The sequence below is a fragment of the Argopecten irradians genome, chromosome 14, assembly GCF_041381155.1.
Source record: "Argopecten irradians isolate NY chromosome 14, Ai_NY, whole genome shotgun sequence".
Classification (NCBI taxonomy): Eukaryota; Metazoa; Mollusca; class Bivalvia; order Pectinida; family Pectinidae; genus Argopecten; species Argopecten irradians.
This window is the reverse complement of record NC_091147.1, coordinates 18,428,629-18,446,644: the sequence shown is the minus strand read 5'-3', so window position 1 is coordinate 18,446,644 and position 18,016 is coordinate 18,428,629. Positions and strand designations below refer to the sequence as shown.

At 37.6% G+C, this 18,016-nt stretch overlaps 1 protein-coding gene across 1 annotated transcript; it reads right to left on the bottom strand.

Moving 5' to 3' along the window:
- Window positions 1-230: 230 nt before the first annotated feature.
- On the bottom strand, window positions 231-17,360 carry LOC138307079 (brevican core protein-like). The gene is made up of 6 exons (XM_069247707.1): window positions 17,055-17,360; window positions 14,443-14,445; window positions 10,742-10,823; window positions 9,184-9,269; window positions 3,080-3,167; window positions 231-1,556 (listed from the first exon to the last, which is right to left on the bottom strand). Exons 1-6 carry the CDS (start codon window positions 17,358-17,360, stop codon window positions 1,321-1,323), a joined length of 801 nt encoding a protein of 266 aa, XP_069103808.1. The 3' UTR covers window positions 231-1,320.
- Between the last annotated feature and the right edge of the window lie 656 nt (window positions 17,361-18,016).

The window sequence follows — 18,016 nt, the reverse complement described above, 5'->3', positions numbered from 1 at the left end:
TTGAAAAAAATTGTTCCTATGAAACACTTACATTTCTCCATAGAGGTTCACTTTTGATTTTGGACTGTTGTATGTCAATATAGCAGCAAACACTATAAAATATCGTAAAACTCACTGTAGTATGGTAACTAATTGATATTTATTGATGCACGTTTAATTTGAACACATTTGTATTTCAATCAAATAAAATTGTAACGTGACTTTTTCGTTACACAAAAACAAACAGAGGGAACGTATTTGCAGGAAAAAACTAATGAATTAATGAAACATTGGATGTACAAAGTACAGTAATTAGTCGAAATGTTCAAATATTTTTTTATAAAAGGATTTGAAGCGCAGAGTTGTCACAAATGGGTGGTTGTTTCGGAAGTAAATCGCAAAAAAAACAACGTTTAAACTTGTGTTTAGAAAAAATACGACTTGGTGTTGAACAATACTGGAAAACTGTATTTTTTATGAGAGTCGCGTTGTAATAGGTGATAATCACCGTGTATATGTGTGGAGAACAGCCCGTGAATCTTTCCTACCGGAGTGCATGTGCCCTACCTGTCATTGCCGGATATCCCGTTAAGGTGGATGCATTACATATTATGGTGTAGGCACTCTTTGTAATGTTCACGGAAATATAAATGCCTAGAAATCCATAGATATACTAGATGATAATCTTTGGCAGTTATCGCCCAGCATTTTGCCGACAAAAAAATATAGATTTCAAGACGACAATGCCCCCGTACATCGTGCACTTGTTACAAACGAATTTAAGCTGCAAAATAATGTACTAACCATTGTATGGTCTGCACAATCACTAGACATTAATATAATTGAAAATCTTTGGCTAGGAATCAAATGGACTTCGCAAAACAACGCCCGGAACATCGGATCTGCAGTCCATCTGTTTCTAGCGATATCCGATATATGGGTTTCATTCACTCTACATTACATCAGATTTTAATATAATTCGAAACCTCACCGTTTGTTGGCAGTTATTATAAAGTCCAAAGGTCACCTCACAAAATACTAGGTAAGTGCAAGTATTTTAATGTTGTTTAAATAACATTTTCCGTTAGCGATGCTTAATGAAATGACGTCCGCCATCTTGAAAACTTTTTTGAAATACTTTTGTCATGGCGCTGTACATGTGCAAAGATGGAATACGGCTAAGGACATTATCATAAAAAAGATGAACCTTAATAGAAGATGAATAATTGTCCTCCTGTTCGACATTTTCTATGAGACAACACAACCAGATGTATAATCGGTGTAAAGTACAATATCTACATTGTATGATGTATAGATAGACTGAATGATGTCATAAGAAAATCAAAATGGTGGGATCTTAAAGTTAATTTCACAAACATGTTGAGCGGTATTAAAATCACACTTTTCATTGTTCCAAACGGCACCGTCAGACCTGAAAGTCAGTTCCACACAGTCACCATCGCCGTCGGGTTCAAAAGGAGGTTTCCAGACTGCATTCAGTGCTACATCACCTGATCCCCAAACGAACTCGCCCTCCACTTCTCGATCATTTGCAGCAATCCACATGTCCGCGTCTCCTGTAATATTAACAGCCTGGATCATTTAAGGTCGGTCTCCCATGTGTCTACTGGTTTGGGAGACTACGGTATATTTGTGTTATAAATTCTGGCTCTGACCTCTTTGGCAAAAAGCTCGGGGCCCTATACGGGTAAACAGAGGCAGGTTTTAATTTAATCACTATTACGCATAAACTTATGCATGGATTGCAACCACCTTTGGTCATATACGTCCGTAGTGTAATAAGTTGTAATAAGTTTGTATCAATCTGATCTTGAATCTCACCTCCTGGGATAGGAGAGTTGGGATCCAATAGGGGAATTAGAGGTAAAGTTATACTTTCCCCGTGAAAAGTTTGTTTGCTTGCGTTTTACGGTACATCAACAGCCATGGTCATTGAATTGATAAGATGATAGGATGGAAAAACGATATGTTCTAATTTCTAAATGACCTGTACACTTTCTATGATTTTTTAAAATGAAAGAGACATAAATAATACAAGTATAAGCTCCCCAAAAAGCTAAGAAGGCTACCATACAGCATTATTTATTAGGAAGCAATGATAGGAAAGCTTGACGATTAAAACAATTCATTTTTGAAGAATGATAATTTAAATGCTTTCGCATTCAATGTAAAAGATAATCAACTACATGAAAGGGCCACTAGGCTACTTTTCCGAAACAAAAAATAAAGGTTTCTTTAAAAGAATTATAACATAATATGGCCAAGGATGAGGTTACAACACCAAACAAGTTGAAGTTTTGTCGTCTTGCGCAGAAATAGTCAACTAACGCGTTGTAATTATGACAACGTCGGGAAACATACTACGACCTGCGTTATGAAAATCAACGTTTTGTTTATTTTAATAAAGTTGTTCAGAAGGTGCAGATGCTAATGCTAACAAGTATACTGTACTGATATACATGTACTTGAACAAGTTAGTGAAATACATAATACGCATTGAAACAAGCATAACATTTCGTATGAAACTGTACTTTAATTTAGCGCATACAGTTCCACAAATATCCCCTAAGTAAAGCCTAACTTTGTTTCAGCATCTCTCATGTACGGACAGTTTTTACAAGTAGGTCATGATCATCTAGTTAACAGTACTAGTTAGGCTATATATAGATGCTCCACGCGCTCCCGACAATGTAAACAAATTTTGGCAAATTGTCAATTTCTCCGAGGAGATCCGATTGCGAACTTGCATTCTTTTCAGTACGTGTAGCGCCGGCTTGTGTGATTTCTGAGAATAATGGCCGAAAACCAGAAAACTTTCGGACTTCTCTGGCCATGGGTTTATCAAATGATAATTTGTTTGCAATAATTTCCCCACTGGTACCCCTTACACACATGAAAATCTTCAACAACAAGTAACCAGTCAACACACGTAAATTGTTTTGGTCAGCCAATCAAAGTGAACAGACTATTTATAACCATGTGAAATCCCAACAACATGGCAGGCAAATTAAAGCGACCGATTATAGTATCTACCATCCTGGGATGCCCAGGAATCCCAGGATGGTAACAATAAACTTACCAATCCTGTCCATTTCTGGTGTAAGAAAAGTTACAACATCATCATTGTCAACTCTCACAAGTTTGGCACCGAACGTTCCACAGAACTCCTGTCGAATATAAACAGTGAGAATACATGGATAATGTCTTTGGCAAGGGTTAATAAAGAAACAGGTGTCGATCATATATATACTAAATATCATATAATATTATTAAACCAATATATTGAAGCTTTAACCGTATCAACATCTTAAAATTACGTCGGTCTTTCGCCTCGGAAGTAGGTCACGTCCTGATATTCTAAAAATACGTAGTGTTTCGTCAGTGTAAAAATACAGCAAAAATATGCGGTAGGTGTAGGTGCGAGAACGATACTGCTGGTTACAGGATAAACACTATATATCGCGTCTATACCTGTAAATTAAACATGCATCCATCAACTGTTTGGTTTTATTGGTTTAACGTCCTATTAACAGCCATGGTTATGTAAGTAAGTGCCGACCATCGGTCAGTACCTGGAAACTGCCTAACATGAGATTCGAACCAGAGTTGGAGAGCTTGTGGTAATACGTCAAGACGACTTAACCACTCAGACACTGACATATCAACCGAGTGTACAGCTGTATATGGATGACAAATTCATTTTCAAATTTCATTTCAGCGCTTTTTAGGTCATCTGACCGAAGGTCAGGATGACCTATTGTCATCGTGTTTTGTCTGTCGTCGTGCGCCGTCCGCCGTGCGTCGTGCGTAAGACTATTTATACAAAAGCCTAATCCTCCTTCATCCTTTGATGGAATTCATCCATATTTTGTTTGAAACATCATCTGGGAAGGACAATCATATTTTATATATATGAGATAGGTCCAACCCCTAGGGGCTGAGGGATGGGGCCCCAAAAGGGCAAATTTTCTTAATTTAAGCTTTAAAATCCTACTCCTCCTTCATTCTTGTATTGATTTCATCCATATTTGGTGTGACGAATCATTTGGGAAGGACAATCATATTTAACAGAAATGAGCCTTGTTCGACCCCTAGGGGCTGAGGGGTGGGCCCCAAAAGGGCAAATTTTCTTAATTTTAGCTTTAAAATCCTACTACTCCATCCTTGGATGGATTTCATTTATATTTGGTGTGAAACATCATTGGGGGAGGACAATCATATTTTATATAAATGAGCCTGGTCTGACTCCTAGGGGCTGAGGGGTGGGGCCAAAAATGGGGAAATTTTTCTTAAATTTAGCTTTAAAATCCTACTCCTCCTTCATCCTTAGATGGATTTCATCCATATTCAGTGTGAAACATCATTGGGGAAGGACAATCATATTTTATATATATGAGATAGGTCCAACCCCTAGGGGCTGTGGAATGGGGACCCAAAAGGGCAAATTTTCTTAATTTAAGCTTTAAAATCCTACTCCTCCTTCATTCTTGGATTGATTTCATCCATATTTGGTTTGAAGAATCATTTGGGAAGGACAATCATATTTTACAGAAATGAGCCTTGTCCGACCCCTAGGGGCTGAGGGGTGGGCCCCAAGAGGGCAAATTTTCTTAAATTTAGCTTTAAAATCCTACTTTTCTTACATCCTTGTATGAATTTCATCTTTATTTGGTGTGAAACATCATTGGGGAAGGACAAACATATTTTATATAAATGAGCCTGGTCTGACTCCTAGGGGCGGAGGGGTGGGGCCCCAAATGGGGAAATTTTCTTAAATTTAGCTTTAAAATCCTACTCCTCCTTCATCCTTGGATGGATTTCATCCATATTTAGTGTGAAACATCATTGGGGAAGGACAATCATATTTTATATATATGAGATAGGTCCGACCCCTAGGGGCTGAGGCCCCAAAAGGGCGAATTTTCTTAATTTAAAGATGCTCCACCGCCGACAGAGCATAAATGGCATTCATCATTTGAATAGTAATTGGCGTGTAATCGTGTATATATCTGTCTAATTAACACGAAAAATATAATGAAATAATCCATTTTGCCTTTGGTGCATGCGCAATCACTATTTCATTCCATATAGAATATAGTGACACGGAATTTTTTCGGGATGCAATTAATTATTTTTTATGTTTTTAACTTAATGTAAAATTAGGAGCTCAAACTTTTCAATAGTGGTAATGGTGTAAAGTAAGTAACTTTTGTAACTGAAGAAAAATACTAAATCGTCTGCTCCTGTTTTTGATAGTGAAAAAATACTATTTGTCAGCGGTGGAGCATCTTTAAGCTTTAAAATCCTACTCCTCCTTCATCCTTGGATTGATTTCATCCATATTTGGTGTGAAACATCATTCGGGAAGGACAATCATATTTTATATAAATGAGCCTGGTCCGACCCCTAGGGGCTGAGGGGTGGGCCCCAAAAGGGCAAATTTTCTTAATTTTAGCTTTAAAATCCTACTCCTCCTTCATCCTTGGATTGATTTCATCCATATTTGGTGTGAAACATCATTCAGGAAGGACAATCATATTTTATATAAATGAGCCTGGTCCGACCCCTAGGGGCTGAGGGGTGGGGCCCCAAAAGGGCAAATTTTCTTAATTTTAGCTTTAAAATCCTACTACTCCTTCATCCTTGGATGGATTTCATCTATAATTGGTGTGAAACATCATTGGGGAAGGACAATCATATTTTATATAAATGAGCCTGGTCCGACCCCTAGGGGCTGAGGGGTGGGGCCCCAAAAGGGCAAATTTTCTTAAATTTAGCTTTAAAATCCTACTCCTCCTTCACCCTTGGATGGATTTCATCCATATTTGGTGTGAAACATCATTGGGGAAGGAAAATCATATTTGATATAAATGAGCCTGGTCCGACCCCTAGGGGCTGAGGGGTGGGGCCCAAAAATGGGGAAATTTTTTAAATTTAAGCTTTAAAATCCTACTCCTCCTTCATCCTTGGATGGATTTCATCCATAATTTGGTGTGAATGAAACATCATTGGGGAAGGACAAATCATATTTTATATAAATGAGCCTGGTCACCCCTAGGGGCTGAGGGGTGGGGCCCCAAAAGGGCAAATTTTCTTAATTTAGCTTTAAAATCCTACTCCTCCTTCATCCTTGGATGGATTTCATCCATATTTGGTGTGAAACATCATTGGGGAAGGACAATCATATTTTATATATATGAGATAGGTCCGACCCCTAGGGGCTGAGGGGTGGGGCCCCAAAAGGGCAAATTTTCTTAATTTTAGCTTTAAAATCCTACTCCTCCTTCATCCTTGGATGGATTTCATCCATATTTAGTGTGAAACATCATTGGGGAAGGACAATCATATTTTATATATATGAGATAGGTCCGACCCCTAGGGGCTGAGGGGTGGGGCCCCAAAAGGGCAAATTTTCTTAATTTAAGCTTTAAAATCCTACTCCTCCTTCATCCTTGGATTGATTTCATCCATATTTGGTGTGAAACATCATTCAGGAAGGACAATCATATTTTATATAAATGAGCCTGGTCCGACCCCTAGGGGCTGAGGGGTGGGCCCCAAAAGGGCAAATTTTCTTAATTTTAGCTTTAAAATCCTACTACTCCTTCATCCTTGGATGGATTTCATCTATAATTGGTGTTAAACATCATTGGGGAAGGACAATCATATTTTATATAAATGAGCCTGGTCTGACTCCTAGGGGCTGAGGGGTGGGGCCCCAAATGGGGAAATTTTCTTCAATTTAGCTTTAAAATCCTACTTCTCTTTCATCCTTGGATGAATTTCATCTTTATTTGGTGTGAAACATCATTAGGGAAGGACAATCATATTTTATATAAATGTGTCTGGTCCGACCCCTAGGAGCTGAGGGGTGGGCCCCAAAAGGGCAAATTTTCTTAATTTTAGCTGGCCAACTTCCTGTTTTCAGGTTTCGGTCTCTGATCTCAATGAAAATTGGTCTATAGGGGTTTTAAATGATGCGGAACAACATTCAAACATTTTCGTAAAGATTTTGGTATTCCAAGATGACCGCTGGGCCACTTCCTGTTTTAAGGTTTCAGTCTCTGATCTCAATGAAAATTGGTCTATAGGGGTTATAATTGATGCCGAACAACATGCAAACATTTTCGTAAATATTTTGGTATTCCAAGATGGCCGCTGGCCCACTTCCTGTGTTCGGGTTCAGTCTCCGATCTCAATGAAAATTGGTCTATATGGGTTTTAATTGATTCAGAAGGGGGAACTTTAGGTGAGGACAATCATATTTTATAAAGGACCGAGCTAAGACCCATGGGGATAGTACGGCGGAGGTCAAAAAAATGGGAGCTTTGCTGAAATTTGGCTTTAAAATCTGACTCCATATATTAATCCTTGAATGGGTTACAACCATATATGGATGAAGGGCTACCAAGTTTGTTCAACAAATGACATTTACCTATTTCAGAAACTTATACATTCAACTAAGGAGTTCCTTGTATTGTTTATAATAATTATTAACCACTACTTTATACTGTGACTTTGTTGTTTTGTGCCATGAGTCAGATGACCGTTAAGGCCCATGGGCCTCTTGTTGAGATAAACAATTTCACATTTACAACATGGCTACGAGCGAGTCGAAAAGTCCTTGAGGATTCAGTATTGAACCAAAGGAAAGGAAATCGTACGCTGAACAATAACATTTCTAAATAATATCCTTCTAAATTACGTATCCGTCGACATTTTATTACTTTACTACGAGCATGATATGAGCTCTGCAGGTAGGGCGTTAGAATTGTACCTGCTGCCCCTATTGCATGATCGTAAAAGGTGACTAAATTTAGGATCCTATCTTTTCTTTTCTTCCTAACTGACTTTATCTTTCCTAATGCCTTCCTTGGCACCGCCTCACTTTTGGCCTTGCGTTGAGCGTTCGCCCCTGTAAGGAAGGCTCTGGGTTCTGTCCCCTGGCCGAGACACACCAAAGTCTATAAAAGTGGTAGTTTCTGCTCCTGCTTAGCGCTCAGCAAACGGGGAGTGGGACGACTGGTTCGCCCGTTGTCAGTATAATGTGACAAGGTGGGGTGTGTTGCTTGGTGTCTTCGGCGGCATGCTTCAGTGATATAGCACTATAAAAAGGGTAATAGTTCCACTATACAAGAAGACATAACATGAATTTACCGCAGTCTCCCAAAACACGCACCTCGCACAACATACACGCAACACACCGCATACATGGGAGGCCGTCCTTACATGACCATACCTGTTAATAGGACGTTAATTAATCAAACAAACAAACAAACAAATACTACGAGCACAGCGTTGGACAACAATAATATAAAGTGATTAGGTGGGACGTGTTATTCTAGGAGATGTTTCAGTCAGATATCACTGTAGAATTGCAAGAGTGCCACTGTGACAAAGACACATAACACGAATATATAGCAGCCTTCTAAAACACAAACGCAACTCGGGACATGCAACACACCGCGTATACTGGATTCCGTCCTTAAGTGGTCCTGGCTGTTAATAGGACTTTCACATAATAAAGCAAAAAACCAACTTCACGAAGGCGCCTTTGGGATCTGCCAACTAGCCACGCTACATGTTATAGTCTGTATTATGACTGTTTTTTCGCTTCGCCTTAACATTCAGCGTAAAACAACGGTGTTGCACAACTGGAGTGCACGTGTTTGTATAATGTGAATGAAAGTTCCGGTGGTTGTGAAATCAATATCCCTAATTTATAAAAAAGTATCAAAAGCATGTAATGGCCGAAGATTGCATAGCTTTCCAAAAAGTATTTACCACTAGCTTCTTATATGAAAAATAATCTTACATTGATGCTAACACGTCTGATGAGCAAGCCTGAATTATGTCAACTCCTTGGTTTGGTTTATTAGATAATCGTCCTATTAACAGCCAGGGTCGTGGTCAGTATGATGTGACCGCTGTCTTCCAATACACGCACTTCACACACGATACACACCGTATGCATGGCAGCTGTCTTACATGACCCTGGCTTTTAATAGGACGTTTATTAATCTAAAACACGTAAGGACGGCCTCCTCTGCATGCGGTGTGTTGCGGTCACCGTCGCAGTCACAGTGATAGCAGGCAAACTAGTTGTCAATCTAACTTAATGCTCCCCTTTTGATGTCAGATCGCCTATTCAATCTACATAAGCAAAGGAAATAACATATTTACAATATTTTTGTCCGTTGTTGATCTGTGGTCTCTGAAGAAGTAGCACTTGTGGTTGAAAGGTAACCAATCGGAAGCCGGACAAACATCTGCAACATAACAAGTAGTGGTAAGTCATTGTACATGTCCTCATTACAAACATAAGTCAAAATTATAATTGTAGTCAATCCGGAACATATGTCCATGTCATTATAATGGTCACTATAATAAACCAGATAATATATATATATTTACATAGGAAATGTTAACATTTAAAGAAGCGAGTTATAGCAAACAGGAAATTAAGGCATTAACAATGTTCAACATGATCCGAATAATGTCGATATTCCTAATCTGTTATCTTTACAACTGGGTGTTACAGCATTTTTGTTACCAGGTTATATCATAATATCAGGTAAGAATTTCGCATGAATATGAACCGTACATGCAGTAAAAGGTTAAGCGCCTCTAGTTGTAACTTTTTGCGGGTGGGAGGAGATTATTGGGGAGCATGTTGCTTTCTTCTTAAAACCCAACTTACAACAGTAATCGCTGATAAGCAAACGTGAAATAACTCCAAGAGAACTGTTCAGAAAAATATCCTTAGCAATATCGTTAACTTGCCTTTTATTATAACCTCTTTATAGAACTCACGCTTAATGTAATAACATCCCAATAGGCACAAATCTTATTGAAATACATATCCTTATTCCGATATGACGACCTCTAGGACAGGTAAGTTTCTCAGGATTTAACAACATCTGATCACCTTTCGGATTGGCCAATCAATGTTAATTACTTCCATCAAATTTATTGACGTAGACAAATTGGTTTGCAGAGCTGTTAGAATCATTTTCATGTGTGTAGTACCGATGAACGGTCCTTTTCAGTCGATATCGATAAATGACGGGAATGGATCAATATGATTAAAATGAAGACTCTTATAAACCACTACGTTCAATAAAGAATCTGACAACATCATATAAGGGGTTATGTTCGTATGAACATATACCACCTCAATCTGATTTAAATACATACATATCCTTAAAGATGCTCCACCGCCGACAGAGCATAAATGGTAATCATCATTTGAACAGTAATTGGTGTTTTATCGTGTATATTTATGTCTTATTAACACAAAAAAATAATTTAAAATAATCCACTTCGCCTTTGGTGCATACACAATCAGTACTTTATTCCATATAGGACATAGTGCCACAGAATTTTTTCGGGATGCAATTAATACTTTTTCATATTTTTAACTTGAAGTAAAATTAGAAGCTCAAACTTTTCAATGGTTGTAATGGTGTAAAGTAAGTAACTTTTGTAACTAATCAAAAATACTAAATCGTCTGCTCCTGTTTTTGATATTGAAAAAATTACCATTTGTCAGCGGTGGAACATCTTTAATATCACTTTTATCAAAATGAAAATAATAATTAAAAAAACGGATCATATGAATTAATTTTTTTTCCAACAAGCTTTGGTTATATGCTTTGCACCCTATATGACCACAACCACAACCACAAGTTACTTTGGTATCTTCCTCAAATATACTTGTGCAGTACTAAGATATACCTACCGTGCTGCAGACAAACATTGGTACCATCCTTTGTTCCGATGCAAACGTCGGTCTCTGCGCACATGGCACAGTTTGAACTGTCCTGAAATGTATAATCATATATGTACACACTCTATGTTATTCGTGGAGGGTATAAGCCGTTACAGACCATAGTCAGCAATGTAGTAGTTCTTAGCTGCCGCTCTGCTCAGGATAAGGGGCTGAACAGGTGGGATGTGCTGTTCGGCGTTTCCAACATTGCAAAGAAAAAAAACACGGACATAAAAGACCGTCCTCAAATGTTTTAGTTTCTTTCATTTCAAGGGAAATGCTATGAAGAAGAAAGTAAGTTAGTGGGAAGAAAGAAAATATAAGATCCTATTAAATCGCCTTTTACGATCATTCTTATGCCCTACCTGCAGGGCAAAATTGGACATAGCTTTTAAAAGGACATAAAAATCAAGCTGTTTGTTAAATTAACGTCTTATTAACATCCATGGTCATGTAAGGACGGCCTCCTATGTGTGTCAAGCAAAATATTTCCGCGGTTCATACAAACGATCGTAATGACCCACATGAATCCGCGTAGTTGTATTTTCTTAATTAAATTTGATTTGGGAATTCACAGCAAGATATTATCAATTATTAAATTCATTAAGATTATATAACTATTGACCTCACTCAGGTATCCAATATACCAAAATTAAATTATTTGTTTATGCTTTATGGTCCATCAATAGCTAAGGTCATTCAGTGCCTAAAATATTACATATATTACCTATGCTATGTAAAAACAAAACAATCGCATATACATTGTAAATAACCTAATACATTTGCATTGGTTTATTTGTTTTAGCCTAGGGTCTATCGATAGCAATGGTTGTGTATGAACGATAATCCCTAACAACGCACCTTGCACTTAACACACTCAAGACACCACATCCACGGGGGACCATCCTGCAATCACCAGGCTGTTAATAGGACGTACATGTAATAAACCCACCTAAAATATCTTTATTATCTTTGTAACAAGAGGCCTAATGGGCCTGTATCGCTCACCTGCTTCAGGCTAAGAACACAAAACTACCAACTTGAAGGCTTCAGGATTTATTTCTACCGATGGATATTAAAGAATAAGCTATATTTTCCTATTGGACCCCGTCCTTCAGGCCTCTAGAGGACCATACCCACCGTTTATACAAAATTTGTTCCTCTTTATCCATGGAAGCTTCAGACCAAATTAGAACTAAATCCCTTTCTTCCCGAAGAAGGATTAAAAAGAATTTGCTATATTTGGCCCCGCCCCTCAGGCCCCTTGGTATACAGGGTCACTGTTTATACAGATTGGTTTCCCTTCACCCAAGAAGCTTCAGACCAAATTAGAACTAAATCAATTTAAGCCCCGCCCCTCAGGCCCCTGTTGGGGGTGGGTGCGGGTCACCGTTTATACAAGATTGGTTCCCCTTCATCCAAGGCAGCTTCAGACCAAATTTGGTGAAAAAAATTTTAATGACTAGTAGGATTTAGTGAAGGTAATGATCAATTGTTCTCATTTATGCTGATTGCCCCAAGGTATGATTATCTAGATTATCTCTAGTTACCCGGTAGCTTGTCTAGACCCTCTGTTATTCAAATCAAACTTTGTTTTGTACCTAATTTAATACAATGTATGGCATAGGTGGGAAAGACATTGTTTTCACTGTTGATCATGAATGCTAAATAAAGAACTTATCAAACTATATGGTAGACATGGATAGTTACTAATCATAAGGATATTAAAGCTAAAATGAAAAGACAAAAACTTCAGTGAGAACAGAAATGTACAATCTGATTAAAATAACCACTCCGTTCAATAGAGGATCTGAGAACATCCCATAAAGGGTCATGTTCGGATGACCTTTTCAAACTTGTGTACTTCAGATCACATACATTTCCTACACATTGCTACGTCAATTTAAAACGCCGTTTCGTCCCAATACATATATACTTTGCTGTGCTCTTTGAGCGAGATGACTACATACACGAGGATAATTCGGACAGCTTTTTCAAACTATTTCGTCCCCAGTCAAGATTCTGGCAGTACCAATTTGATTGGCCATTTTCCAAAGGTCATCTTGACGTGACCCCGAATGGATGTTGTTAGATCCTCTTATCAAACGTAGTGATAATAAGGATCCGTATTTTAATCTAATTGAGAAATATAGAAAATGTAATCTGACTAATCTATCTATATTCATGTCCTTAAAAAAAACCCACATGTAATTGAAAAGTAATTGAGCATTATATGCATTTTTGTAATTAATTAAATTACTATTACATGTACATGTAATTAAAATTGGCTTCAATTACACATTACATTCAATTACTTGAAAAATTGAAATGCATTACAATTAATTACCATTACAATTTTTATTACCCCATGCCTGCCTCAAGTACGTAAATGTCAAGTAAACAAATCAAAATGCAAATTTATTATTTAATGGATATCCTTATATTTCACGTTTAGAATTATCATTTCTTTAACACAGTAGCAATAAAACCCCATCATCGTTTCCCATAAAATTGAATTCCTAAATATATATCAACCACGATAACTATCGCCCAGACACCGTTGCTATCGCACACCGCGTAACGTTGTGCGGTCACACAAACTGTAATATACTAGATATGAATATGGTGACAGATCTACCTGTATCCATCAATAAAATAACTATTAAGGATCTGAAGTACACGTGGTACAAAGGTCATCCGAACATGACCCCTTATGGGATGTTGTCACATCCTCTATTGAAAGGAGTGGTTATAAAGATATGTATCCTTATCAGATTGCGACATGGATATGCTCCGAGATATAATTCATAAATATGCATGTGATATACTTATTACTTTCCTTGTAGTTATATATAAACACACCACAAAATAATAATAATAAAAAAAGACAAAGAATTAGTTGATTTATTTTACATCTCAAGAAATCTATTCTTAATATAGGAAGTTTAACTTAATCAGCCATGTATAGCGAGCATTATCAACATATTCACGACACAGAACAATTTTTTAATTAAATATTTACAACTCCCCCCTGGCGAATCACTATTAAGGCATATATACCATTATGACGCATACGGTATATAGAATTTTGCTATAAAAAAAATTCAATTTTATTATCAGCTGGGGTCTGATCAAGTGTGTGTATTAGGGCGAAACCACAATTTCGGTGATTACCAAGGGAGCAGTCAATATCAATCAGAATATACAAATTCTTGATTTCTTGTTCTGATGATAAATAATTTGTGGTCAGGCGATGTTAGTAGCAGGTACATGTACTCTAGTCCTAAAAAACAACAAATACTCATATTTTGTGTAGTTTTGAGCCATCAATGGTCAGAGACACACCACGGCATATAGATTATTTCGAGTTGGATGGGTCTAATTGATAAATAATCTGATTAAAATACAGATCCTCATAACCACTCCGTTTAATGATAATAAGGATCTGTATTTTAGTCAGATTAATTCATAGGCAGAACAAACTAGAGGATTTAATGCTTTGTTTGGTTGTTGTCAAGGTGACATCAAGTTCAAGTTTCAAGTATTCCGCGGCCCTTACGGTACATACATACAGGGTTACAGCATACATAAAGGAGATTCTAATTATAACACCGAAGTTTGTTTGTTTGGTTATTTTAATGTCCTTTTAACAGCTAAGGTCATGTAATGACGGTCTCCCATATATGCAGTGTGTGTGAAGTGCGAGGTGCGTGTTTTAAGAGACTGTGGTATGTTCGTGTTGTGTCTTGTATAGATCTGTTATATATATATATATATATGTGTGTGTGTGTGTGTGTGTGTGTGTATCAAGTAGAAGTGATAATTTTGCTTGATTTACATTTCCTTTTGAATAGTTATATAAGGCAAAAATATATTTAAAAGTTTAAATGAACCCGATTGCTTTTTCACATATACTCTGTTATATATATGAATATAACTAACCACACTAAAAAAAACAACATCTAATCATACGCAAGTCTAAATTTCATTCAAAACATGCATAGGAATATATATATAATTATAGAAGATGTCACTATTAATTTTTGACAAGTATATCATAATACAATTGCCAATAGTTTATATATTAGTACAACACTTTGTTTGTTTGATAATTTTTTAGCCCCGCAGGTAGGGTGTTAGAATTGTACCTGCTGCCCCTATTGCATGATCTTAATTTAGGATCTTATCTTTTCTCTTCTTCCTAACTGACTTAATTCTTATTAAAGTCTTCCTCGACACTGCCTCACTTGCTGGCCTTTTGTTTTAAGGCTCTGGGTCCTGTCTCCTGGCCGAGACACACCGAAGTCTATAAAAGTGGTAGTTTCTGCTCCTGCTTAGCGCTCAGCCTACCGGGTGAGGAACGACTGGTTCGCCCGTTGTCAATATAATATGACCGGGTGAGGTATGCAGTTTGGTTTGTTTCTTGTTTGTTTCATAATGTAACGTCCTATTAACAGCCAGAGTCGTTTAAGGACGGCCCTCAATGTATGCAGTGTGTAGAATGAGTGAAGTGCGCCGTGCGTTAACTTTTCACATTTTGAACTTCTTCTCATGTTCTACCAGTGCGATTTGGCTGAAACTTGCATGAAATGATCCTGACATGGTCCCCACAAAGTGTTGTTATTTTTCGGGTCGATTTAAAATCCACGATGGCCGCCACAGCCGCCATCTTGAAAACACATTTTGAACTTCTTCTTATGTTCTACCGGTACGATTCGGCTGAAACTTGCATGGAATGATCCTGACATGGTCCCCACAAAGTGTTGTTATTTTTCGGTCGATTTAAAATCCAAGATTGCCGCCACAGCCGCCATCCTGAAAACACATTTTGAACTTCTCAAATTCTACCTGTGCGATTTGGCTGAAACTTGCATGAAATGATCCCGACATGGTCCAACAAAGTGTTGTTATTTTTCGGGTCGATCCAAAATCGAAGATGGCTACCATGACACTATATCTAGTTAATTTCCTACATGTTAAGGCCCTTGGACCTCTTGTTTGAAATAAAATTTGTTGAAAGAAAGTGAAAATGATCCTGACATGGTCCTGACAAAGTGACACCATATGAAATTAATTTTACTATTGCCAAGGTAGTCAGACGATCGTTAAGGCCCTATGGGCCTCTTGTATAATGCTATATCACTGAAGCATGCCGCCGAAGACACCAAGCAACACACCTCTCCCGGTCACATTATACGGACAACGGGCGAACCATTCGTCCCACTCCAAATACACGAACAATAAGAAAACATTTCATGTGTTAGTTCTATACAGTTATTCTATAAGAAGGAATAGGGTTGACTGGGAGATATGGGCAAACTGCGGGCAGTACTTAACAATATGCAGACAGGTTGTGTCCAGAATATCTGATAGAGCAGCTACAATTATCATAGGAATTAGAAGTTTTGTATGTATGTAACGATTTTCAAATTTCAAGATATCAGACTGGGTGTCAATCTCGTCGATATCTTCCCGTTTCTTGTATCACAAACAAATTATTTTTTTTTAAATTTAAACAGACGCCAAAAGAAGCCAGGTGTTGACTAGATATTCTGTAAATCATTAACATGTACATACAATGATGTTTGTGGTAATTATACAGATCACTATTTACATATATATGTGTTTGGTAAAATATTCAAAACACATAATATAAAAGGTAAACAATAAATTTGTAAAATAACAGCAATACATATAAGAATCCGATTAGGAGTCGGAAGGGACTGTCAGTTTACGTTGTGTTCGTCCGTCATTATTTTGTTCTTTATATTTTCAATACTATGAATAGGTTCATGACGGTGTGTCGCATACCAACATCGGGTCGGTGTTGACTAAGTTCGATCTTTGTTCGAAAGGAGTTATATCAAACAACGGGATGTAATACGAATATACCGTATATACTTCCAAATAGTTCGTCCATTGTCAGTATAATGTGACCGGGTGGGGTGTGTTGCTTGGTGTCTTCGGCGGCATGCTTCAGTGATATAGCGCTATAAAAAGGGCAACAGTTTCACTATACAAGAAGACACAACATGAATATACCAGTCTCCTAAAACACGCACCTCGCACAGCATACACGCAACAAACTGCATACATTGGATGTCGTCCTTACATGACCATAGCTGTTAATAGGACGTTAATTAATCAAACAAACAAAACTTTCAAATCATATAGACATTTACACATCCAACACGATGCATACATTTGATGGCGTCATTAAATTACCTTAGCTGATAATAGGAAGTTAAGCCCAATCAACTGACCAACAATATCTTTATCTCACCTGTTCGGATTGTATATCCAGAAGTGTAGTCACACCTTTTTCTGCGTAAGTCATCATGAGGTCACACGTGAGATGTTCCCGATCGTGGTGGATTTTCTTACACAATTTGTACTTCTTACACCTCTTAATACACTGTGACACTCCAATAGTCTGCAACTGCATGAAGGAATGATAGTATGCTTTTGATTGCTGGTCAACGTGGACATGTTCCGTACATTGCTTATCTCCATTTGAAGAAACAAGTAGATTGAAGATACAAATCGCTGTCAATAGTAGCTGTTGATGCCTTTGTGAAAAACGGAACATCACTCATAGGATGACTTTATACATTTAGGTGCAATTATCTCTACTGAAGATCATCTATTATCGACAATCCTTTCCTTTGTGCGATCGCATGTATCAACCGATATTGAATAACTGTTGTTTAGTTTTTTTTTAATGTATTTATATAGATTTTGCGAGAACTTTTTCTTATCCCCACATGATTCCGATCGATCCACCTGAGCGATTATTGAAATATCACAGTCAAATTATTTCCTTACCAATCGAGGCGCTACATATCAGCCTCCCTTGTGATGGTTCTACGATTATAAAATGGTAATTAGTTTTACACTAGTATTTTGTTTGTTTGTTTAATAAATTTATGTCCTATTAACAGCTATGGTCATGACGGCCTCCCATGTATGCAGTGTGTTGCATGTATGTTGTGCGAGATGCGTGTTTTGGGAGACTGCGGCATATTCATGATGTGTCTTCTTGTATAGTAGAACTGCTGCCCTTTTTATAGTGCTATATCACTGAAGCATGCCGCCGAAGACACCAAGCAACACACCCCACCCGGTCACATTATACTGACAACGGGCGAACCAGTCGTCCCACTCCCTATATGCTATGCGCCAAGCAGGATAAGAAACTACCACTTTTATAGACTTTGGTATGTCTCGGCCAGGAGACAGAACCCA

What these genes read in the sequence shown, in the direction of transcription:
- LOC138307079 (XM_069247707.1), bottom strand. Translation starts at nt 17,360, where the DNA reads ATGTTCCGTTTTTCACAAAGGCATCAACAGCTACTATTGACAGCGATT. An exon ending in CAACAACGGACAAAAATATT is followed by an intron (nt 3,168 to 9,183) that starts GTAAATATGTTA and finishes TATATTCGACAG; the next exon opens with GAGTTCTGTGGAACGTTCGG. An exon ending in ACCAGAAATGGACAGGATTG is followed by an intron (nt 1,557 to 3,079) that starts GTAAGTTTATTG and finishes TTAATATTACAG; the next exon opens with GAGACGCGGACATGTGGATT.